At 39.9% G+C, this 26,359-nt stretch overlaps 2 protein-coding genes across 2 annotated transcripts in view; both read left to right on the plus strand.

The window, feature by feature from the left end:
- Positions 1-2,404, plus strand: part of GPR21 (G protein-coupled receptor 21) — a 3,478-nt gene extending 1,074 nt beyond the window's left edge. The window contains exon 2 of the mRNA XM_026090201.1: positions 260-2,404. Coding sequence (XP_025945986.1) covers positions 635-1,681 — 1,047 coding nt within the window. The 5' untranslated portion in view covers positions 260-634 and the 3' untranslated portion in view covers positions 1,682-2,404. The remainder of the gene's footprint in view (positions 1-259) is intronic.
- The window catches only part of RABGAP1 (RAB GTPase activating protein 1), a 60,488-nt gene that overhangs the window by 22,437 nt on the left and 11,692 nt on the right, over positions 1-26,359 (plus strand). The window contains exons 9-14 of the mRNA XM_026090188.1: positions 18,136-18,249; positions 19,042-19,116; positions 21,104-21,229; positions 21,837-21,980; positions 23,586-23,627; positions 23,964-24,092. Coding sequence (XP_025945973.1) covers positions 18,136-18,249; positions 19,042-19,116; positions 21,104-21,229; positions 21,837-21,980; positions 23,586-23,627; positions 23,964-24,092 — 630 coding nt within the window. The remainder of the gene's footprint in view (positions 1-18,135; positions 18,250-19,041; positions 19,117-21,103; positions 21,230-21,836; positions 21,981-23,585; positions 23,628-23,963; positions 24,093-26,359) is intronic.

The following is a 26,359-nucleotide window of genomic DNA, read 5'->3' on the forward strand; positions in this document are numbered from 1 at the left end:
GGCTGCTCCCTCCCCGCTCTCCCCTTCTGCCAGAGCCCCCTCTCCGCCGCTGGCTGCCCGAGGCTGAGGATGGTGGCGGAATGGAGGAAGGCAGGGAAAGGAGGCACGGCGGAGCTGTGGGGCTGGATGGTGGCGGGGGGGAAAAGCCGTATAGCAGGGCGTGGGGAAGGGAGGATGGCGATGGAGGTGGTGGCGCGGGGCGAGGAGCGCTGGGGGGGGAGGCGATGCTGTACAACGCTTTCCCCTTCTCTTCTGTCAGCTTTTGGGAGGACTCTCGCGCCGACTTGCTGAAGGCTCCTTCTCCCTCTTTCCCCCGGTCCCTCATCCCTCCTCAGCGACGCAGCCGACTCGGGAGGGCTTTAATAGCAGCCCTCTCCTGTGTGTGTGTGCGAAGTTGCTGACATGACTGCTGCTGGGTCCCGGTGCAGCAGCAGCAGCAGGGAGCCGGATTTAAAGGGGAATTGTGTTGCAGACAATGCACAGCAGCAGCAGCATCTGGAGCAGCCGTGGGGACTCGAGCTCCGGTTTTGACATTGCTACACACACAGAAGCAGCCGCAATGACAGCAGCTGCCTGGAGTGGCTGCAGGCAGCAGGCAGGAGCATGAAGTAGAGAGATCACTGCAGTGCTCAAGATGAACTCCTCTTTGGTTGGCAACCAGAGTGGCCGGCCGTTCTGTCTCCTGGCCATTAGCTATTTGGAGACCATCAATTTTTGCCTCTTGGAAGTGGTTATTATAGTGTTCCTCATGGTGCTGATTATTTCAGGAAACATTATAGTGATATTTGTCTTTCACTGTGCACCTCTACTGAACCACCACACCACCAGTTACTTCATCCAGACTATGGCGTATGCTGACCTCTTGGTAGGTGTGAGCTGTCTGGTGCCTTCTCTGTCTCTGCTGCACTATCCTATTGTTTTGAGTGAGTCCCTGGTTTGCCAAATCTTTGGTTATGTGGTGTCAGTGCTCAAGAGTGTCTCCATGGCCTCTTTGGCGTGCATTAGTATTGACAGATACATTGCCATCACTAAACCGCTGACCTACAACACCCTGGTTACCCCGTGGAGGCTTCGAATCTGCATACTGATAATTTGGCTGTACTCCTGCCTAGTCTTCTTACCCTCCTTTCGCTGGGGCAAGCCTGGATATCATGGGGATGTGTTTCGATGGTGTGCCAATTCCTGGAACACCGATCCCTATTTTACTCTCTTCATTGTGGTGATGCTCTATGCCCCTGCCGCTTTCATCGTTTGCTTCACTTACTTCAACATCTTCCGCATCTGCCAGCAGCACACCAAGGAGATCAACGAGAGGCGAGTGCGCTTCAGCTCTCAGGACGGGGAGGCTGGGGAGGCGCAGCCCTGCCCCGACAAGCGCTACGCCATGGTCCTTTTTCGCATCACCAGCGTCTTCTACATCCTCTGGTTGCCCTATATAATCTATTTTTTGCTGGAGAGCTCCAATGTCTATAGTAATCGCGTTGCGTCCTTCTTGACCACTTGGCTTGCCATTAGCAACAGTTTCTGCAACTGTGTCATTTACAGTCTCTCCAACAGTGTCTTTCAGAAGGGGCTTAAGCGTCTCTCGGGGGCTATTTGTGCCTCTTGTGCTAGACCGAGGGTAGCTAAGGACTCCTCTACCTCTAGGAGCAAAAGATCTTCCAATGGATGTCACATCTAAGAAGCGTATCAATGTGACTGGGAAGTGCAGGGACAATTCTGTAAATTGCAAAATAAGTTAAATATGATTTTAAGATGTCCAGATTTGCAAAAAGGTTTCTGAGAAATGCTGCTGACATAGAAGAATCAGGAGCACATATCATTGTGATTTCACTTTAAAAATTTATTGCTGTGGAGGAGGCTGTGGAGTTTCACCTCCGTATTCATTTTTAAGAATAAAGCTGTATCTTGACACTTACCTCTCCAGCTGGTGTGACTGAATGGAGTGGGTGTCTGAGAGCTTCAGCAAAATGTAGTCTTTCTTACAGCTTTACTAGGTTCTTTTGAGATTCGTGCTTCACATGTAAATGATAGATCTGAAGTGGAAATGTCACAGTATATGGTATATTACAGGGATTTTTTTAATATATGCCAAAGTATATTGACACAATGTTCCAGCATCATAATAGAAGGGGCCAAACTGTTTGTTTTCTAGTGCTACCTAGACAGGACTTCTAGAACAGTAGTGAATAATGTGAACATTTTAGTGTGGACTTCAACTCTTAACGAGCCATGAACGCAGTAATGTGATCTGAACAGTCCTATGCTTAGGACTGATCTGGCTTCTGCGCCCCATCTCACTAGGAGAGTGCTTGTATGTGATCGGAGTACAGCATCTGCGTTTTCCTACTTGTTGTGAAGTGATACGAAAAACTTGGATCAGACCAAATTTAGCAGTAAAATAAAATGTGTTTTGATAAGCTAAGAGAAAATGCTTGTTGTTTTATGATACCAGAATTGTGGCAGCCACTTGAGGATGATGCCAACATGTGAAAATTATTCTCAAAACAGTGGAGAAATGCCACGTTTTTGTGTGTGGAAATTTTCTCAAGAACAACTTTAAAAATAACGTCCCCTTTTTTTTTAATCTAAATTCTTCTGATATTTTACATACTAGAACTTAAGGGGAAAGGAAAGAAAACAATTGTCTTCTAAACAGCTAAGGGAACTATGTTGTAAATTTAACTGTAGTATTTGAGTTATGAATAAGTGCACAGAGCTAAATCAGAGACATTTTTCTTAAGGCTTCATGGGATTAAAGATGGCTCAAATATAGCAGGAGCTAAATCCTTTTGGCAAACACGTATCAAACTGGTCAAACGAAGTACAGTATCTGAGAAGCAAAGTTTCATTGACCGCAACTTTGTGGAACTAGCTTAGATGAAATATGTGAGTACTGTAATGCTGTTAAGAATGCAATATGGCCCTCAAACTGATTCATTTTCTTGAGGAATATCCTTGTCTTTCTATGGACACATAAAATGAGATATTGGAAACCAAAAGTATTTGTGAATCCTGTATCCCTGTAATAATGGATTACAATCTGCATCGCTCTTTTTCTAGCTCTGTCCTTGGTACAGGGATATTCCCACAACGCACACCTCTGCTCTGAAAGCAGATTATAAACCATAACTTCCTTCATTGTGCTTCCAGGCTGTGCGTTTAATGGGGTGAGTTTGGGGAATTCTTTGAGCTCTTGCATTCGGTTGGTATATGTTGTTAGTCATAGTGGCGATGAAAATCTTTAGGGAAAATTAATTTAAGAAGAGTGTTTTAGAGCTTGTGGCAACTCTCTGGGCCAAAGGGAAGACTGTAGGGTTTTTTTGTTTTTAATGGTTTCAGGTCCACTGTTGTTGTAGACCAGGATCATCCTTTCTCTAGTAGTCTACCCTGTCCCTCCCACAAGCAAACGTATACCCTCCTCTGTGATTTGCTTTGAGTTCTGGCATCTGATCTTCCACACTTTGCCCCGGAGGATGACAGTTTGTCTCTATGTCCCATGTTTGCACATGCAAAAATCGCTCTTAGTCCTCCTTGTCTCCCATCCGCATTTGCTCTATTACACTTTTGTGAGGATGCCATTGAGGAAACAGGGAAGAAAAGAGAGGAGCTGGATGAAGCACTCCTGGTATGACTTGTACTTGTCAGGAGTAAATGCAGATATACATTTGCTCCCCTCAGGGATCTACACATGTACCTGTTCCTGGGGAAGATGGGGCAGAACCCTACTGCTGCTGCTAGTTTGGGTTTGAGAGCCCTGTTGCAAAGCATGTTTAAATCATATCTTGGTTTGCTCTCAAAGTGTTTCATCCGTAGTCCAAGCCTGTCAAGATAAACTTCCTCAGTTCATCTGAAATGTTAAGAATTTTATGGTTGTCTCGATCCTGATGCCTTCACAGCTAAATTACTTGCCGTCTTCTGTATTAAGACGGTGTCTAGAGCCAGGGCTTGCTCTGTAATCTTTGCACGCACATAGTAGCAGCGATCTCTTCTGAATTRTGGTTAGAGACAAGACTTGAATATGACAGACAGCCATGGGGGAGCAGAGCGTAAGGGTGTAGTGAGTCATTTATGCATGGTATAATAAACTCGCAGCACATCAGCTGGCTAATTGTTCTCCAGTGTTTTGCAGGCATTATGGCATAGGTGGGCTTTGGGGAGCAATTTAAGGGCTTTAGTCACTAATATCAAAGCATTTGTGGTATTTTTGGAACAGCCTCTCAGGTAAACTCTCTATGGCTTTTCTCCTACTCTTCACCTTAGCTAACATTTCCAAGCCTTTGAAGTGATACAGTCTAGCATTAAAATAGCATTTGATTTAATTTAACAGAAGGAAATAAATCTGCTAGGTCCTAAAACCCATCATATGGCAGTTTCAGGTTTAAGTGGAAGTTTGAGGACAAATGTTGATACATTTTTTTAAACTTTCCATGTTCTCAAAAGCTAACGTACAATTTAAACCCTTTATTCATGCTATAAATGACTGAAAAAAAAAAGTAAGAGGTCTAAATGAAGGCATAGACATTTAATTTGAGATGAAGCAGTTGCTGCCTCATCTAAAAGCCTAGAGTCGTACTTAGTTTCGTATTTTTTTACAGATGCAGATACATGTTTGCTGCTGCTGTTGCTTTACAGCTAAGTTTCATTATGATGTTCCTAACAGCTAGGCTTTTGCTTGTTCAGTTGCCATATCCATCTCAAAATCTTCATCAGCTCAGATGATTTCCATGAGAGGTGCAAAGCAGAATCTGGAACGATCTGAGAGATGAAGAGGAGAGGAATTGCAGCCAATTGATGCATTCAAGTTTCATCTAGCATCAGTTTTTACAGACGCTTTTTAAAATTGCCTTGGTAGACTAGTGTTGAATGTTTCTAGTTTTGTGTGTGTTAATTTATCTATTTCTTAAACTTTAAATTACATTTTTTCCTGTCATTTAATTTAATGTTGTTCTAGGTTTGTATGTGATGAGATATTTTAAATATTTATAAATGCATTTGAATCTCTGTTGTCTGCAGTTAAGTTGCATAGGGGTGAATGTTGCTTACTGTGCCAATTGTGGAAGAAATTTGAAATCCATTACCTTGTTTAGTCAGCAGTCCACTTAACATATTTTGTCATATAGTTAACATGAGGTACGTGCACAGTTTTCATCACAATTTGTGCTATGAATTGTTACACAGCAAAATTTCCAGTTGGATGACTTTCATCATTGTACATAAACTAATCTTTTCTTGGCCATATTTGTATCTGAGTGTGCCTAGGGCTTTAGAAATTAGTATCAAGACCATTGGGTAGATGAACGCCATGAGGAGGAGGATACAGAAATCAAATAAGATCTTCGCAGAAATTGTGTGTGGTGATATGGTTACATGTATTCATTTTGAAATTCCATCTCAGACTATAAATTTATTTTTTATTAGGGTTATCTGCCTCACTTTCAGATTGAGCTGCTAGAAGGTTCAATTTACAGAATGGAGTTCAGTGGCTGCTTTTTTCTTTTCCTTTTTTTTTTTTTTTTTAAACTATGGGAAAACATTTTTATATGCACAGCCTTTCAGAATGTGATAATTTGCTTCATCCAGTACTCTTGATTTAAAAAAAAAATACTGGAAGTTTAGGCTATGATTATGTTGTCATTTTACAAATAAGTTGGGAAAAAATCTGTGAAATATTATTTTTATAATCTCAAACTCAAGTGACAATATTTTAAACTCAACGATTATCTTTTTGTGAGAAACAAAAGTTCTGCTGTTGTCTACTGTCATTTTTTTAAATTGAATATTACTAATTTTTGCAGTCTTTATTTGCTATTAGGGGTTTTGTACTTTTTTTTTAAGCTTCTTCACATTCAGAAATTTGTTTCTGCTGGTTGGAATTCTGACACAGCTCAGGGTGTCAGAGCGCCAAATCTCCAGTGTTTATCATAAGTCTTCTACAAGAAGGAAATGGTACAAAGTACGGAGGCACAGAGAAGCTTAAGAGTAGCACAAAATTAGGGGGAGTCTTTCTTAGAGCAGAGGCTTGGACGAGAATTTCCAAACTGTAGTGTCACGCTGCAGCTCTAAGCTGTTCTTCCCTCCTCTCCCCTGTTACGGCTTTTCCTATAGGAAGTCGTAAATTCCAGTTTTTCTGCTCTGAAAAAGAGACTTCCAAAGCATACATGTAATGGGAGTGTGAAACATTCAGTATGCAAAATCGATAAGCAGATTTTCATGTATTCCTGGTGATATTAGCAACTGGTGTGATGTTAACAGGTGTATTGACCCTTCGGGAGTCAGGAAGCCTGAAACATGTCAGTCTGATACTGTTTCCCGTCAGAACTTGATAGAACTTCTGCTCCTGGTTCCAGCTAGTGCTTTAGAAAAGAATCCCCTGCCCCGAAAACAGACCATTTTGCACCAGGAGGGAGGTGTTCTCTTCTCTTTTAGAGGCCAACATCTTAAAGCTTCTAAGGTCTTATTTCCCTTATTGCCCTTGCGTTGCAGAGTTACCACTTCGGAAAAACATCATTTTTTTGCAGATGAGCAAATGCGGACAATTCAGTGCTAAAATTATATCTGTAAAATACTTTTGGAAGAGAAAATCTCTTCAGAATTAAAATTTAGTATATTTTAAATTAGATGCAGTGGTATTTATAAAAAGAAACTGAAAGTTGCGGCCAGTTAAAACGAACAAGAGAAACCTGCTGAACAGTTGTGCACTAGCACTGGTTGGATATAAATTGCAGTTATTTCAGAACAATGGAGCATTTGGTTTGGGTCATTTCCTTTATAACKCAAGTTCTTAAAGACGGAGTTCACCCTGTTTACTCCTGATGTGCTGCACTGCGGAGGAGCTCCTGGTTCCCCCGCTGCCGGCGTGGGAATCCCTTGTAAATCCCGAATGCTAGTTCTGCCTCTCGTTTCGTTGCAGAGCTCCTGCCCTCTCTTCCTTGCTCCCCATCGTTAGATATTTTGATATCTAGATAGATATTTGATATTAGCTATTTGTCACAGCTCAAGGTGCAGGCGTGCCCGCGAGGGGGCTGTGCTGGCCCTGGAAACGTGCGGCTCCCTTGGCGGCACCCCGTTCAGTCCGATCGGAGCGGGGCCTTGCCCCAGGGCTGCTGCACCAAGACTCGGGGCAGCCGCCGGTACGTCGTGGTTGCGCGTCACCTCGCATGCCTCCCGTAAGCTCGCTGTCCTCTGGTAGAATGGCAGAATGCTCGTTGGTGTAGTGGTTGGGTGTCTCGGGTGTTCTTGCCATAGGGAAATAAATAGTCTCGTTTAGCGCAGTTGGTTTTAGCCAGCGTTTCACTGTTTTCTGTGACACAAGGAGGTTTTCTCGATGCTCGAAATGCCGCTTATACAGGCAACTCTGCTGATGGTTCTCCGCTCAAGGTTGACTTCTGTCGCCTTTCTGGTCTCGTTCCCTTGCCAGGCGCCAAGCAAGCCGCGGTCTGCCCGCGCTCAGCGCTTGCCCCACGTGGGAACGTTTCCGAGGGCCCCTATCTTCGTGCTTGCAGATTGCACCTGTGTGACACTCGGTGAGATCTCCTGAGCTTTAACACTTAATGGAAATGTTAGCGTGTCGCGTTCTCGCATCCTGATCTGAGTCGTTTGGATGCTTATTTGCAACCTCTGGTGTGCTTTAACTGTCTGCCCAGTCAAAACCGATTCTCTAGCTAGTGAATTAGTGGTTACTTAAAGTGACAAACAGAAGTTAATAAAGTCTTTTTCGTTTTGGCCTGAAAACGTGAGGGGAAGTGTCATGATTACTGAGGTGATCCAAGGAACTGCCGGGTCTCCGCTTCGAGGAGGGAGACCCGGAGGCCAAGTCGGTGCAAGACCGTCACCTGCGCGCAGCTTGTACGCGAGAGCTTTATTTGCTAAGGACTGCTCAGAAATTCGGAGGAGAGGTGCGTTGCATGAAGCCGTCTTTGGAATCTGGGTTTAGATGGACAAAAATGTTTTGAAGATAGCAACTGCTGCTTGGGCTGAGGAGCGCCGTGCCCGAGCGTTTCCCGGGCGAGAGACGGTGYGAAGGTGCCGTTCAGCCGTCGGAGAAAGAGAAGGGAATCTGAACTTCCTGTTCTGGCTTCTTTCCTTTTACGAATTTGTAAGATGAGGATAGTAATTTTGTAATTCAAAGCCTTGGCTTCTCTCTGATGTTCATTAGTGGAGATCCTGTGATTAAAAAGTTATATAAATTCGAGTATCTCCTTGTAAAGATGAACTCGTACCAATCTTGCTGTGCATATGCAAGTCATATGTTACAAAGATCCTATGATACAAGCAATCAAATGCTTAATAAACAAGTCATTACTTTTATTGTAATTTGTAAAAAATTCTTCTGGATTTTCAGCTGAAAATGAATCCTTGAAAATCAGTATTTAGATTAGTAAAGGATGAAGTTTTTAATGTGCTGGCAAGACTATAGAGGGATTTGTCGGGGAAGTAAAAAAAGACTTTGCACTAAAGTGGCTTAGGTATATTTATAGTGCTAGTGAATTTTTGTGTGTGCGTGAAATCTTTGGACTATTTTAATATAATGTAAGGCTTTGAGCTTTAGGTAACTGAAGTTGCTAATTTTATGAAATTACATTAGTGCCACACTGTGAAGTATTTTTAAATTTTAGCATTACTGGGTATTAAAAGTATTTCGTTAAAACATCTTTAAAAACATTTTTTGTAGATGCTGTCAAAGGAATTGATGTTTAGTGTACAAAGAACTGAAACCCTAAGGGCTGTAAGGTGCATACATCTTTCACCTCAGTTTTTGAGGGATTAGGTATTTCTTGAGGATAAGTTGTTGTCATTAAAACCTACTAAAAATAACGGTGCGGTTAGTCCTTTCAGATAACAGGAAGCAGAATTGCCCTCAGCCACACTTTTGAACTGTCTGGAAGGATCTGCAAACGCATATATTGTCTTTGCAGAACTATGTCTTTAGAAATGCCCAGTGCTTTGCAAGTCGCTATGCTGATAAGTTCCCCTCCCTATGTAACCTTTGAAATCTAGTTCCTATTGTAGTTGTAGCATGTGAACACTAGATTCAATTTTGTATTCTTCTAATTAACGCAACAGGATGGAAATGAGTTTGCAATTGCTAATGATGAGCTTTCTTATTGTTCTTAATACTCGTGGGTATGTCTTTTCTTCAGGGAGTTCAGAGCTGTATTAGTACCTTTTCCAAATTGTTTTTTACGTACTGTTTACAGTTCAACTGCAAGCATGGGAGGCTGTGCATGCGTGTGCTTTTAGGTTGCTTTGCTGCACAAAGTGCAGCGGAGCGATCTTATTTTGAAGGATGCTCTTTTCCCCTCATCTTTTACCTGTCTCCTTCCTCCTTCACAGTAACTGGCAAAGCAAAAGCCACTGGTCAGGTTGTTGCAATGTGTTCTGTGGAGGTTCGACATCTCTCTGATGGTTGTCAGGAGGAATTTTGTTTGGGAATCAATCAGGTTCCTTACACAAGTAGTATCACAACTGGTACTTTTTACCTGCGTGTCAGTGAAAAGGCCAAGAATAGATAAAATCGCATGTAAGAATGTGTACGTGTGTGTAATATTTTGTGCACCTTTTAATGCTGGAAATCATTTTGTATTAAAAGATAAGAGGTTTGAGCGTGAAACCCCTGCTGTTAAGAACTATGGAAAAAATCCGCCAAAGCAGATTAGAAAAGCAAACAGGTGAATTTTGAGCCAATCCAACCTCTACGACTCTATAATACTGTTTTAACTGTGACACAGTGTAGAGTATTACAGTATCAGTCTAGGCCCCATGGTGTCTTAATCTCTGCCTGGATTTGTTCTGTTTTGTGCCCTGCGAGGGAAGGGGGAGATGGGGAAGATGGGCATTTTGACTGATATTCAAGACAGCTGGGGAACAGTGATTGTTGTGGCTCCAAAAACGTATATTTTGTGCCAACTCAGAATTGCTGTTCAAATACAGTGGAGAGGAGTACTTCTACCCCATTATCTTAAAGCATTTCTGTAGCTGATTTTTCAGCTAAGGCTGATAATAGGAAAAAATATAGTTGAGCCAAAACCTACAAATGCTACTGATTTAAAATAATACTTACACATTTTCAAATATTAAATGGCACTAGAATAAACTGAAGTATGAAAAATATCTGATCCTAAATCTTTGCATAATTGTCTGCAAGAGTTAATTTTACTATCAGCTGTTAACACTCAAGCAAATGTATTATTCCCTTTGAGATGATCTGTACTCTAGCTGTCATACGTCTCTTGGCTTCTTTCCCTTTTGCTGTAGATGTACATACATATATATATATGTATATATGTGTGTGTGTATTTTAAAACAACCAAATTAACATGGCAGTAATTGTACAGTCAAACAGTTTACACTAGGGCTTTGTAAAATATGTAATTTTAAGAATGTCGATGTATTTCTTAGCGAATTTTATAAACACTTTGCTGAATCTGTTATCAACACTTCCCATCCTAAGAGGAACGGCACATATTTCAGTGATTGTTCTACTGGTTACATTTTTGTCTGTCATTTGTTTTGGTTTGATGTAATCTTGATACTACTAAAATTTAAAGGGCTGTTGACAAATTTTGCTTAGCCTAGGATTGCCTGTTCTCCAAATATATGGATCATGCATCAACAGTACTAAATAGCCTTACTGTTTTGCCTAAAAGCCTAGCTAATTTATTTAACGTTCTCTATCTAAAGAGAGGTCTTTGGAAGGGGTAGCATATTTTAAGATGCTTCTTCTTTTTAAAGGGATGCTCAGAATTGAATAGCAGTACTTGTTGATCAGTGATATTATTGTAGCCAAAGGATGCATGGGTGGTTTAATAGGAAGTTTTTGCTTCTAAATTCTTGATGAAATGTAGTGTTCTACAGAGCTGTGTGAAGAGTGTAGTTTTTTATTCTGAAATGCACTTGTACACTTTATTTGAAAGGTCTGAATGGATCATAAATACATTTAAGAAATAAATGATACGTCACATGTTTTCACGTCTTGTCTCAGATGACTTTTATGTAACTGTGTGCTGATAAAGGTGTGTTTGTTTTGGAGTAGGTGGGTGTTTTTCCTCTTATCTTTAGTGTTTTAAATAGTCTTGTTTGTACGTAATTGCCAAGAGCAGGAAAACCTTCCATCATGCATTTTTTTGTTTATGCTTTATCCATACATGATGTAGGACACTGTAGGCAAACTCCTCTTTATAATTTTCCTGTGGGAAACTTGAGCCCTAAAAGGAAATGAACACAGCTAAAGGACTGGATATCACAAGGGATTCACTTTTATTTTTAGGATTGTACTATATTGCCATATTTGGACTGAAAATATGCTGTATCAATGCACTATTGTATCAAATGGCAGCTGTCTGGCCATTCTGAATTTGTCTAAATTATTCAGTTTTTTTCCACAAATACTATTCCTCTGTGAATGGTGTTAACTCCAGGTAACACTTATATTCTGAGTTTAGCATTTCTTGTGAGAAGTTGTGAGATGTTACCAAGTATATTGCTTTCAACACTATGCAAATGAATTTTATAGTGTTTCCTGAAGATCCTAGTAACAGGTGTAATTCTTTTTACTCAAAACTTCTCACAGTGATTTGATCGTGACAAATGCAGCAAATGCACTCTGTGTAAAAGACAGTGTAAATATTATTTATCAGAAATAATCTTGAGAATGTCATTAACCTGCAAAATAAACTTGGTGACAGGCTATCTTACTAACACTAAAAATAGATATTGAGAGACTTCTTAATATTTTAGGGTATATTTAAAATGTGCAGATCTGCTCAGAATAACTTTTCCATAATATACTGTAATATTACTGGTGCTGCCTGTCCATGAAAGCTTCAGCCAGTTTCAGCCTCTTCTGCTCATTGCAAACTGCTGAAAACTGGCAGCTGGCTTGTTGCTCTCTTAAATGTCTTATATGTGTAACAATGTGCCACGTGCTGACCAGGCCCTGGAGGAAGCATGTAAAATTCCGCTGATTGAGTCACTCCACTCTGCTTCTCACGGTAATCTCTCTGACTGTGTGCTAGATCTTTGCAATGTCAGTGGGACCTCCGTAAGAAATAATTGCAATGTGAAAATTGACTCCGTTAGGGYAAGAGTGAGAATCAAGCAGAGCTTAGTTTTTTATTTTCTTAGGGGGATGGTGTTCAAACTCAGATTTATGTCAAGAAAATTGTCGAGAAAGCTACTTCACTTTGTATTTTATTTGGCATTTCTTTGGAGTGATTGCTGTAATTCTTTTAGCTTTTGTGGTGCTTTCGTTTTGGTAATCTTTAAAGGCTTAAAAGTCGAATCACTTATGTGGTGGATGTGTCAGATAACTTACCCTGGTGAACAAGCTTCCAGATTTTAAATTTAAATCTGTCCACAGCCAAAAAAAATCCCCAAACCCAGAAGGTTGAACCTCACCATTTTTGTTGTTTTTGAAGTCCAGGTGTGTCTAGGTAAAGGCGATGGCCATGTGTTTGTTGTCCACCTGTGTTTTGTCCATTAGACTGGTGATACAGCCTGAAGACATTGATCAAGATTATTGCTGCATGGTATGGTTTGCAAATCCTGGGATGCTCCCAGAGAAATCAGACACATTAAATTTAGAGGAAAATACAAGAAAAATGTCCTTTAAATTGTGGTACAGTTAGGAAGTTGGAACAAGTATGTTTTTGTAGAAAGGCTGGTACAATAGATGAGTTTGTATCTGCTAGACTGGGTCCTGGCTCACAGAATTGCTCATCTTGTTTTGTTTTGAATCAATTGGAGAAGAAGTTTTTAGCGCAACTCCAATAATGTTTTTCAGTGCATAAAAGAGGGGGAGGAAGGGTATGTTCTTAGTCTGAGCATCCACATTTTCCTGCTTTCCTTCAGAGCAGTGAACTGTTACAAGAATTTTAATCTTCATTACACTTGCCTCAGTTCTCATGACTGTTTCCATTCTGTTTTCTTTATTACTTTCTTTTTCTTCCTGTCATTCTTAGCTTTCTATTTTTTCAATCCCAGTTGGTAAAGGGTGTGGGTTCAGAAGGGTTTCCTTCAGTTCCCAGTCCCCTGGAAGCATGAGAAATTGCCCATTGAGCCAATTCTCACAGCAAGGTATAAAAATAGGAGTAAAGAAAAGGTTACACAATGCTTGGATTGCAGCAGTTTGTACTAATGGAGAGATTTCAAAGCCATGGTTTGAAAAACATTTTTTAAAGTTTATCATTTCCGTATATTTTTCTCTCCCCAAGCAACATTTCAGCAGCAGGAACTAGCTTTGTGGATTGCTTGAAGAATGGTACTGAAACATAGGAGTCAAGTGCTGAACAGTCACGCAAAGCCAGAGAGACCATCTGATTACTTCTTTTTAGTTAGCATAAGTGATTTGCTTGAAAGGCTTGAAAGAGTTTCCAACCAGATACTTTTGCCTCTACTACTTAAAAAGTGGACTAAAAGGCAAGTGGATTCAAGATTACTTTCCATAATCTGTACCACTGCAGCAGACGCGGGTGGCGCTCAGGAAATGCACTTGTTTGGTGCCAGGAATTGCTCTCAGCAGCGAACAGAACCTGTGCTCTTGCAAAGCAGAGTACTTTACTGTAATGCAGTCTTGCAAACTTTTAAGCAACTGAAAGTTATCCCAAATACCTTATTCACATGCTTAAGAGTTTTCAGAATTGATTTCTGAGTGTTGCCTTTCTGTGTGCCAAACTAGCTGAAGTTAATGGCTAGCCATCAACTTACCTGCCTTTGTTGACTTAAAAGGCTTATATTTGTATGAAATTTCTTTAGCACTGGATTTTGTTTGCTTTTGATTTTCTTGTAATGAGACAGACCTCTTTGGCATGTTAATTATTACCAAACTGCAATGCTGTGCAGTACTTTTGATACCATTTTCAAGACAATCCAATAAGTTGATTTTAATAGCAGTATAATGTTTTCCTAGTGAAATGCCTGTATTAAGCCACAGAGAGGAGTGCTAAACTTGGATTAAAATCAGAGGAGAAAATCAAGCACACTATGGTAATTTTGTTTCTGTTTGTTTGCAATATTGTTTTAAGAAAGAAAAGATCAACTGAAAGCCGTATTTAATGATATTCATGCTGATTGCATCGTGTGCTGTATAAATCTACTTCCAGACCTTTTCCTTTGTCTAACAAAAAGGTCGGTTATTTGGGAATAGTAAAACTTTTTAAAAAATAAAACATCTCTTCTGTTGTGGTTCCACAGTATATCTCGCATGTGTGCAGTGTTTACCTGGAGCACTGCTATGTAAAGGTCTCRGATGCGAAGGCGACTGGCTTTTTACTTGCGTGTCCAGTCCTTGCCGGGGAAGCTGCCGAACAAGGGACCCTTCGCCCCTTCCCGTAGCAAGAGCTGCTTAGTGATTATTGCGGTGCCTCCTCGGTGATTGCCCTTTACCAGGGAGCYCTTGCTCTCCTTAGCTGCTCAAGAAAGTCATCTTTCCAGTAGTGAAAAAAGGGACTAGTTGTATCCAAAAAGAAATAACCACAGAAACACAGAGGGGTTTGTTTTTGTTTTATTTGAGCAGTCTGGTAATAGTAATCAGCTAGATAACAGCTAGGTAATGATTGCCTCAAACAATACAAGACATTGTGGTGAAGCATATGCATTAAAAAAATCTGGAAAAAAAGTGATTGCCAGTGAAAGGTGTTTTATTCTTGAGAACTCTCAGCCTATCTCCCTGGCCTTTCTGATTTTAATGAAGATCTGCACTGCACAGCTGGAGCTTTTCCTTGAGAGGAGTTGATAGGCTGAATCTGTGGCTATTTCATGAGACTTACTAAAATTTTTGGTCTTTATTTGGATATTTGATCTTCTTTCATGATTGCAGCACAGAGTGTAACATCGTCAATACAAAGAGTGTAGTGAATCTTTAGTCTGGATGAAATAAATGGAATAAAATGGGATTTTGGCTGTACATGAAAAATAAGGTTAACTCATTGTTACAAAACTTTGCTTTATTTTATACATATTAAAGATCAATCAGATTATTTGAAATCTAATTAATCAAAAATCACAAAATATGGCATAAAATTATAGAAATACTTCTGAAATTGTAGAAAACCCTGCAGATTTTTCAATTCTGTGTTATAGCCACAATCTCAGACTCAGAATACATGCTAACATTGCCTATGACATGTTGGCTAAATTAAGTGTTCTAAAGACAGCTTGAGTGAGTGATTTCTGTTGTGTACTAGTCATAGAATAACTTAGGTTGGAAGGGACTTCTGGAGGTCATCTCRTCCAGCCCCCTGCTCAACACAGATCTGATCAGATCAGGTTGCTCAAGGCCGTGTCCTGTCAAGTCTTGAACACCTCCAAGAATGGAGACTGCATAGCCTCTCTGGGTAACCTGTTCCAGTATTTGACCATCCTCATGGTAAAAAGCTTTTCCTATATCTAATCAGAATTTTCCATGATTCTACTTGTGTCTGTCACCTCTTGTCCTGYCACTGTGCACCTCTGAGAAGAGTTTGCCTCCATTCTCTCTGCCTCCCCCTGTCAGGTAGTTGTAGACAGCAATAAGGTCTCCCCTGAGCCTYCTCTTTTTAAGGCTGAACAAGCCCAGTTCTCTCTACCTCTGCTCCTATGTTATGTGCTTCAGCCCATGGCTATCTTGATGGCCTCTGCTGAGCTTGGTCCAGTATGTCAGTGTCTTTCTTGTACTGGGGAGCCCAAAACTGGACACAGTACTCCAGATGTGGTCTTACAAGTGCCAAATAAAGAAGGATCGCTTCCCTGGACCTGCTGGCTACACTCTTACTAATAAAGCCCAGGAGGTGGATGGCCGCCTTTGCTGCAAGGGCATGCTGGTGACTCATGTTCAACTGGTTCAGCAGGACCCCTAGATCCTTTTCTGCAGAACTGCTTCCCACCCAGTAGACCCCCGCCTGTATTGTTGTATGGGGTTATTCCCAGATGCAAGACTCTGCATTTGCTTTTGTTGAACTTTGTGAGGTTCCTGTAACTCCACTTCTCCAGCTTGACTGCTACTTCCAAATAGTTGTCCTGCCCTCCAGCGTCTTGACTTCTCTTCCAAATTTGGTGTCCTCCATAGACTTGCTGAGGGGTATTCCAACCTATCATCCATGTCGTTAAGGAAGACATTAAACAGTACTGGTCCCAGTATTGATCTTGAGGGATGCCACTAGTTACTGGCCACCAGCTGGACTTCGCACCACTGGTCACAACTCTGAACTCAGAAGTCCAGCCAATTTTCCACCCAACTTGTTGTCCACTTATACAGTCTGTATCTCACCAATTTGGTGATAAGGAGACTATGGGAGACCACGTCAAGTCAAGGTGTACAACATGCACTGTCCTCTCCTTGTCCACAGCTCCAGTCACTTCATCATAGAAAGCAGTGAGGTTGGTCAGGCATGATTTGCCCTTGGTAAGTCCATGTTGCTGCTCCCAACCCCCACCTTGTCCTTCTCGCATTTAGAAACGTCTTCTAAGAGGTGTGTGGTGCTGCTGGCACAATGCACTAAGCTCTGGATGGTTCTGTTTTTTCCATCCACATGGACGTAGCTTCTTAATCTTCCATGTTGCGTAGATGTGCCTTGTAAGGTAACAGTTTTGGGGACTATGTCAATCTTTTGACAGTGATTTTCTGTGTCCTTGGTTGGTAACCTTTTCATTTGTGTCCCCCTTTGGTATGTGTGTGTGGCGTTTTTTTATATATTTATTTATTTTTATATATATATATATTTTTATATATATATATATTTCTTACTATTGTTTTCTGTATTAAGGAAGGTCCCTGTGTATGAGCTGTTTCCAATGGCTTCTTAGATAAACAAACTACTTCATTTGCTAACTGTAAAACAACAACAACAACAACAACAAGATATACTTCTTTCCTGCTTCCAAAGGATGCCCAGTTTTCCTTGCAGTGCTTTGAGCTCTGGCTTAAATGTCTATTCTAGGAATAGTTTGCAAAATGAACTGGATAAGATGGATCAGAACATCTCAGTTAAGTGCCTAATACTGACAGAGACCCAACAGGACATCAGTGTGGGAATGGCACCTGCTTATGTTCCCAGTCTGGACTTGAATATGTCATAGAGGGCAAATTACGTTAAGCTGGACATTGCTCACCAATTTTCTTGGTTTCTCATGATGTGACTGATTCAAGCCTCTTCCTTCCATATTCTAGGAACTTTTTTCCCAAGGTACCTCTCCGAGGGAGCGACTGGAATCCTTCTAGTCCATCCTCAGCAATACTGACACTTCTTAATAGGGTGGGGTGTTTGATGCCAGTATTGCCCACTAATTTCAGGGAGATCATCTGGTGTTTAGACAAACTTAGGAGGAAAAAGCCCCAAGTTTCCCTTTTACTGTTTAATCTTTTTTAATTGTTATGCTTTGTCAAATTCCTTTTTGCCAGGAGTTTCTGCTGCATTTTGCATAGGACCCATACTTGATGCAGACTTGCTTGATTTTTTTCAGTCCATTGTTCATGGTTAATGTTTTCTTTTGATTGTTTGCTATTTGTTATCGTTCAGCTTTCCGAGTGTCTTACGTGTCTAAAAATGATTACACCAGAGCAATGTGGAGACCAAAGCGCCATCATCCTCATGCAGTGATGCCCAGCAGTTGGCAGCTGTCACTCCATTACGTTATATTTTGCTGTTTGGTGCTGTCTTTCTTGAGATCATACTTAGTTTTCTACTTTTGTATTGTCTAATTTTGCAGAGGGAGTGAGGAATGGTTTCTTCCGCTGAAACTAAGAGATGGAATTTAGGACAGTCGCATGCAACTGCCTACAATTGACTGGTGTCCTCTGCAGTCCTAAGATAAAGGAAACGTGGCTGTCAGTATATTTGTTCAGTACAGTCTCAAAAGGAGGACTGCTGTCTGCATTGCAATGTCCTGGAATGCTTTTTTTGTGTGTTTTCTTCCTTCCACACTCTGACCTTTCCCAGATGTGCTTAGGTGGCTAAATCTATCAAGACTGTGATCTGGAGCTGCCAGCCTGCAGGCGGTCTATGCTGATTGAGTACACTGTATTTTGTTAAATTCAGAACAGTATACAGAACATAATGCTGATCTCCTAACTCTTGGTTCTAGCATACTGCAATTTATACTTTTTTTTCTGTTTTAATTTACATCCCCTGACTTTCCTTTTGTGTTTTTTTCCAATAGGAATCTCCCCAAGACAGTGCTATCACCCGAGACATCAATCGAACATTCCCTGCTCATGATTATTTTAAAGATACTGGGGGAGATGGCCAGGACTCCCTGTATAAAATATGCAAGGTATTCTTTAAATCCTTATTTACTAGTTTTGGTAATTTATAGTGTACATTATTAACAGATATAACTCCATTATCTGTGCAGGCTGTGTATGTATTAGTTAACTGCCATGGAGATCGATTATGGCACCAGACGCAGGCTGGTTGTTRTAGGTATCTGGTTATAGTGTAATTCAGAGAAAAGTCCTAAAATAATAAACCTTTCTGGATCCCTGAACACTCAAGTGTTTGGTACAGAGACTTCACATGGTTTCCGAAATGGCAGACTGGATCAAGCTGGACAAATTATCTGCTGCTATGGATTTGAGGGCTAATTCCATATTGATCAAGAGCAGCTCATCTTTGGCTGCAGCATGCTCCCTAGTTGTCAGTATTATCTAAGTTATCCTTTTGCTCAAGATACTTAGCTTTCTTTTATGCCAGATACAAAGAGTTGATTATAATTGTGCACTTTGAAGCCTATTCTCCACAAGGTAAATCTTTGCACTCTCTTTTTTGTGTTCTGGAGTTTCTTCCCCTTCCATATATGATCTAACATCCTGGTAGCAACTGTTTAGAGGTAAAAGCACTCCAGTAAGTGGTTTAATAGGCTGCAGCAGTCTTGGTGCATCGCTGTAACCAGCCGCTGCCACTGTATGTTGCAGTTTGATTTTCATGCGGGTTATCCCCTTGTTGGAACGGCAGCTGGCACAGCCCACGAAAACTTTATGGAGCTGTGTTCAATGCAACATTTTGTTTTCTTTGGTTTTTTTCTTGGGAGACAGAGACATTGTAAAATCTTTATTCTTTTTTTTAGGCCTATTCTGTCTATGATGAAGAGATTGGCTATTGTCAAGGCCAGTCRTTTCTTGCTGCTGTGCTGCTTCTGCATGTAAGTGGTGGGGTTTTTTTCCTGATTTGTTTTAAAGCTTAAGACTAAATATTTCTCCATTTGTCTAGGACAAATGTCAGTTACCCAAACTAGTGGGGTTGCAGGCCATGTATCTGCTTAAATGTTGGTCAATAATGATGTGTTTTTAGAGAGAGAAGAGTACACTGCTTAAAACTTACTGTGGCATTCATAATAAATCTTGCCTACAGTCAGCATTCATTTCACTTATGTGTTTCTTGGTTTTAGAGGTTAGTCAAGGATGAAAATAGTTTTTTTTGTTGCTGTTGTTAAGATACTCAAATATGCTTTTCTTAACTTTAATTGTTGTTGGTAGAAATGACCTCAACATCGTAATATCCTTTAATTGCTTGGGTGTTCAGAAGCCAGACAGCATTATGGTTACTGTAAATCAAAAGCAAAAGTTTTAGATTCACTCATGCTTGAGAAGTATGAGAAAATTAGAAATCTGTACAAATTATTTACAGACTGCTCTTTTTTAAAAAAAAAATCCTGCTTGTTACCAGTGTCTCTATTATGAGCGTCAGTAGTTGAAGCTGAACGGAGTTCCTAAGGCCAGTAGGATTTTGTGATTTCTTTTCCCCAGCTAATTTTGAGTGTTGTTGCTACCCCAGAGAACCAAGGATAAAGACTTTGCTGCAGTTTGCACTGGAACAGGAGATCTGGTCTTCAGTGGGGGATTTTCTACAATGTTCTAAAGTCAGTGGAGGATGTAGAGGACGTTGTAAACGCCGCTGTTTGAAACATAAGCCAAATGGCCAATAACAACCTTTTAGTTCTTTATTAACTGTAATCTGAAACATTTATTTAATGAGAAATTAATACGTCATTACTATACGGAATCAGATGAAGAAGGTTGATACTTTCTGATCTGATCTGAAGACCTGAACGCTTTTACTGATACATATATTTGCTTTCTTTTAGCATTTTGATTGTCATCTGTCCATTTTTTTTAAATTTCCGTTGGATTAAAGAGACTCACTGTCAAGAATGCAGCATGTGTTATTCTAGAGTTCTTTCTTTAACAATAGCTGTTGCTTCTGGGAATTCAGTATGCATTAAAACAGGCTGTATCTCAAATAAGCCTCCTTCTTAAAGAAAGTCAGCCTTTGGGGTGTGGCTGCTAGCGACAATAAATATTAAAAAGAAATGTTGCAGAAAAGGAAATTAAGTTTCTGCAAGTCCTTCACTACCATATTGAAATGTCTCAGAAAAGTTTTCAGATTTAATGGACTCCATCTGCAGCGTAATAATAGAATTCTGGAGATGGATGTTCTGGCCTTTCCAGGAACAAGTGTTTGACCTGAAGTCAGACTTTACTGTGGAAATGTCAAAACTGAATTTTGGTGTCAGGGAGAAATGTCTAAACACTGACAAGCCATGATGAGTGTTTCTCCAGCTTTTGGCAGGAAAGGGAGACTGAACTTTCCCAAATCAATGCCGAGTTGTGATAAATGGAAGTTTTGTTAGCAGTAACTGGTCTCTCTTATTCATACCGTCTGAAAAATAAACATCAAATGTAATAATATGATTTAAAAATGTAAATATATAGTTAAAAATAAGGGAAAGATCCTGTTTAACATCCTCTAGTACTACTGCTTCTGTCTTAATTATGTAGGTGACAAGGGTTCAGGCTGCTCAGAATCTGCAGGACTGCATCCGGTTCTGACATGATTTGGACAAAGTCACCAAGGCACAGACTGCTTTGGTCTTCATGTCTGAAAACAGTATTTTTAGTTGGGTGACTGAGAGGTGATTTGTTCCACTTAACAAGAAYTAACACTGTTTCTAACACTAGCTCTCCTCTTGTGTGTTAATGTTTTTGTTTACCTTTAAACCAGTTAGGGCCAGATTAAAAAATAATAATAATTTGGCCTTTCTGTAAGAGGGAGGGGGCAGAGTATGGGCAAACGGAACCAGTACGAAAGACTTAAATGCTCTATGATAAATATACTTTCCTCTCTCACAGATGCCTGAAGAGCAAGCTTTTAGTGTTCTGGTGAAAATCATGTTCGATTATGGACTCAGGGAACTTTTCAAACAAAACTTTGAAGATTTGCACTGCAAGTTCTATCAGCTGGAGCGCCTCATGCAGGTAAGTGTTCAAGCTTGTGTGAAGTGCATGGACCAGAAACTGCAATTCAAAACATTACTCAAAACTAGTAAGTTATATACATGAATAGGGTCCGTAACCTCTTAGTAAGCATGAAGAGTGAGGACTATCCATACTGGAGGTTTTTAAGAATAGAAAGTGCTGTCTTGAGACCAGTGTGAGTACGACACCACTGGCAGTGTGCAGTAAGTGTGAAGGCAGGCATGTCCGACCGGTTGGAGCGGCTCTTGTATGGATGGTTGTCCCAGTGACTTCTGAGATCACTGCGCGTGCGCGCTGCAGAGTGGCTTTGCAGCGTCAGCACATCCACTGCGTGGGTCCCCTGCCAGGCTGCGAGCTCCGAGGTTGGACTCATTGCGCATGTGATGCGGTGTCGTTCAGCGCATCCACGCTGGCAGCAGGCCTTCAGCATCCGTAGAAGGTCCTTGGGTGCGTCAGCCTGCTGCCTGTCGGGCACGGTGGATACAGGAGCCTGCCTTGCTGCAGTGATTGTCACTCTAGGGGCTATTCCCCAGCCTTACACTTCTGAGACTTTGGGATTTCAGCTACAGCTCCAAAATAATGTGTTTTTTTTTCTTTTTCTTTTTAGGAATACATTCCTGATCTGTATAACCACTTTCTGGACATTAGCCTTGAAGCACACATGTATGCTTCCCAGTGGTTCCTTACCCTGTTCACTGCAAAATTCCCTCTCTACATGGTCTTCCATATTATCGACTTACTGTTATGTGAGGTATGTGTTATAATTAGGAGGTTTGTACTGTTGAGAATGTTTGACAGCTTCTCTTCATCTTGGTTCATGTCCTTGTTACTACCTGCTCTTCAAGAGCTAGACAAGTGATATGTTTTTATGTAGAAGAGTTATGTTTCTGCAACAAACAAAACATTTTTGGCATTTTAAAGGTGTAAGTTAGGATTCAATTTTATATATATATATATATATATTTATATTTATATAAATATATTTATGTATATAAGATTATAAAGTCCTATTTCTTACAACACTGCTGAATCTGTGTGTGATTCTGTACAGTGCTCATGGGTTGAAAGCTTGCAAATATGTGATCTCCAGGTAACAGTAAACCTTTTCTGTAAGGAAAGCTGGTGTTACAGATGAAAGGTTTCAATGTTCTTCTGTTGTTAAATTGTATACACAATACATAATACACAATGATAACTGATTTTTTTTTTTCTAGAATACCATTGCATGAAGGCCTTTGCATATAAAATTGGCCAGCTAACTCTCATACTGGTAATCTCACAAGCTTGGAGCTCTTTCTCTAGGAGACTTGAAGTGTCTTTATATTTCTYGGCATATAGTTAGAAACCAAAATTCTTTATGTTGAGATTTTGTACAAAATTATTTTCATAACAGTATATTTAGTAGTATGCTGTTAAGTAGTATGATTTGAATCTGAGCTTGTTAACATGAGCGAATAAAGCACATTTTGCAATGAAGCATCCTTGAGTTATAAATCTGCTGGTCAGTGTTTTTACCCTCTCTCTATGTCTATCTGCTGCTTGCTTTGTCCGCATGCCAGTGTGATACAAAGCAACAGATGGTATCTAGAAAATCGGTTCTATTTGTTTAGAAAACATTTTAAATTCATAAATAGTAAATGTGTTCATAGTGAAGTTTTAAAAAAATTTAATCATTTGAAAACAGTGAAACCAGAATAATTCAGTGGGGGGGAAGAAGACAGTATCTTGAAATAAGATGAACAGTGTGTCTTGATTATCAAAGGTACCCCTTAAGAAAGTATATTCTATTACTAAATATAAGGGCTATTTTTAATTAATTGGATAATTTAAATAAAACATGTCTAATAGGTAGTGGCAAAGTAAATGAGATGGGATTCTATTCTAAAGTGAGTTGCTTTCTTTTTCATTACAAGAATTTTCTCAACATTTAAAAACCAGAAATTGATAAATTAATGCATATATTGCTAAGTTTAAATTGAGTGTTTTCAGAAGTTGCTATGTCAAAATTAAATGATCATGAATTGACCAACCGGGCAGTAAAAAAAAAAAAAAAAAAAAGTAGTACAACAACAGTGCCTGCGTCATTTTGGAGTTTTGAACTGGTAAGGAGGTGACAAAACCTGTGCTGAAACATTCTTTTTCTGTCTAGAAATTGTGATTCAGTAAAGATACATTCCTAATTGTTTGCACAGTCATTCCCTGGGCCTTTGATTTACTGTAATGTTTGATTACACTTGTATCCTAGTTCTCGTTTTCACAGAAAACAAGACAAAAAACAAACCCCACAAAATATATAAATATCCAGCCTTGTAAATACTGAGAAATTAATTTATTTTCTCATTGTTTTTCTCTTCAGGGAATAAGTGTTATCTTCAACGTTGCACTGGGATTATTAAAAGTGAGTATCCAACTTTAACATTTTATGCATCACTATGTGCAGTATCAGAAATTAAGATGCCTGTTACAAAAATATTATGGTTAAAAATTCCTAACAGCTACCTGTATTACGTGTGCTGTTGTCTGTCATGCTCTGCACAGGGCACTGCCGCTAGAGGAGTGGGGCAGGGGGCAATAGAAGGTTGCAGAAATGGAAGTGCACATTATTTGCAGAAAGCTAAAAGATAGATACTTTCTTGGGAGCTTTAGGAAACTGCTGTTGTTTTAACATCTCTGGGAATAAAGCAGTTGTTCAAAATCTGCTTTGCAGTTACTGATTGTCTTTTCCTATTTCTAGACTACCAAGGATGATTTGTTACTAACAGACTTTGAAGGAGCTTTAAAATTCTTCCGTGTACAGCTGCCCAAGAGATACCGTTCAGAAGAAAATGCAAAAAAGCTGATGGAGTTAGCATGTAATATGAAGGTAAAGATGTGGTGATAGCAACTGTGAGAATATCTTTGATGTGTACAATTTCAGTGCCTATATGCAACTTGCTTGTCCAAGTGAAAATACATTGCAGATGCTTTCTAGTGGAAGACAGTAAACCCCAGGTTGTCAGTGATATGGGCCTGCCTTGAGGCTTTCAGAAAGTAATATTCAGTGCTCCAAAAATCAGAACACTCAAAAAAATGTAAATGACCAATAGCACTAAAATAAAATAATTAAAAGCATCTCTGCRTTTCTTTGCTGAAATCTTTATCCCGTAATAGCTTCAAAAAGGGTAATATCTTTCATCAGGATGAAACGAGGATATTTAATTTAAAACAGAGTAAATAATGCAGAAACAGAACACCACCATTTCAGACAGAATATGGCCATCTTTAATTGCGTGTGTGTATGTAATGTTAATATACTGCAAATAGCGCATTAAAATGCACTGATAGATTTACAGATCGAGGGAGATGAAGGATTGTGACTTGGCATTTAAAATTTCTCAGAAATCAAGCTAGGAAAATGATCTTGAGGTTTATGTTCTTGGTGTGAGGTTTTGATTTATCATTGTCTTCTGGTGGGGAATGTATGCTGCTTTTTTATTAACAGTTTAAGTGAATTTTCCCATTTGAGACCATTTCATAATTTATGCTGTAGGGCAGCTGACAATAACAGGTTAATCGGTTATGACCTTTGTAGTGTGAGGAGGGTCTCCTTTATACCGAAATTCAGCCAAGCGCTGGCAGAATTGAGTGCTGTCTGGAGCTGCCACAATTAGGTGAAGTTTTGTAGTAATGCGGAAAAGCGCTGTTTGCCTGAGCAGCCCAAGCGGGAGGTTTGCAGCAGCGGCCTCCTTCTGGGCTTTTCGTTTGGGTAGCGGAAACAAGCGGAAAAGATGCTGCGGTTGGAACCGGAGCTCTGGCGTGTGCTGTGCAGTGTCTGGTGTGCAGGATGTTTCTGAACATGAATCTCTAGTAAGTGCCTACTGTTTTCGGTGAGGGTGTTTTTAGGCTAACAATCGAATCCATACCGTCTTTTAATGCGATCRTCACAGCTGCTTGAATTCTCCCCCAGATCGCTGATTAACTGTTCTTACAGTCAGTGTTACGAAGTGTTTAGGAAATATGAAGAATAATTAGAATTTGGGTTTGTACACAGAGGTAAGTAGGAAAAGTATTAATGGGAAATCCTACAGAAAGAACAGCTTACATGTGAGCGTTTACAGACCGGTGTAAGAAATCAGATAGATCTGAACTGTGGCAAAGAATTGTTGAGGCTGAAACAGCCTAAACGTGGAACATTCACGTCGATTGCGTTGAACTGAAGAAGAGCTTCATAATCCCACCAAGGAGTTTTCGACTGGCAGGTGTAGTCTGAAGAAAACCGTTTGAATAATATGTAAAAGCCTGTCTTTCCTAAGACTCTGCTGAAAGATGACGGAATACTCTGTTGGTCAGATCAAGAGGTTTTGCAGGAATAAGGGCTAAGGGAATTTATAAGCACGTTGCAGCTTTTTCAGAAACCGTTTTACCCCTACCACYATGAAAGACAGCTTCTTACTTATATAACAGAAATCGTGTATCACACAAAAATGTCATCTCTCGTCCTTATGGGAGCTTTCTTTGGAGTGGAATAGAAACATAGAAACAAGAGTTGTGTGCGCACTGCTGGGATACCGTCCCCCAAATGTTCCCTCTCCATAAGCGAATTAATCTCAGTAATTCCTATTTTGTAACAGAAATTGCTTGGATAGCTCTCCTATGTATTTGAACTACAGAGGTACACAGTGATTTTATTACTCTTTTTAGCATTTTGATTGTCCACTAAGCCATCTTTCTTAAATATAACTATGTAAGAAATATTCCTAGCCTTTGACATTAAGTTATGTATAGTGATTATTGCATTATCTCACAGCTGAAAGTCAATTGCTTTTCTAATCAGTAAATATTGTAACTAAACCTTTATATTGGCACTCTAGAAAAAGCCCTTAAAATAGAATTTCAGAAAAAAATTACTGGTGGAAAGTTATTGTTTCCTCTTTACTGATATGATGATTCAGTTCTGAAACTGAGCTTTGATTATGTGTTTTGTGTAATTTAAGGAAGCTGTAGCCCTTTCTTTACAGTTTCATGTAAATTAAATTTTGGTCAAATACACTGGTACAGTTCAAATTTTCTTTTTACTTAAGCTTTGCTGGAGGAACACTTTTGTATCATCAGTGTTTAAGTACACAGCTTCCCTAGTATGTTAATGCATTG

Source organism: Apteryx rowi, unplaced genomic scaffold (genome assembly GCF_003343035.1).
Source record: "Apteryx rowi isolate R43461 unplaced genomic scaffold, aptRow1 scaffold_120, whole genome shotgun sequence".
Taxonomy (NCBI): domain Eukaryota; kingdom Metazoa; phylum Chordata; class Aves; order Apterygiformes; family Apterygidae; genus Apteryx; species Apteryx rowi.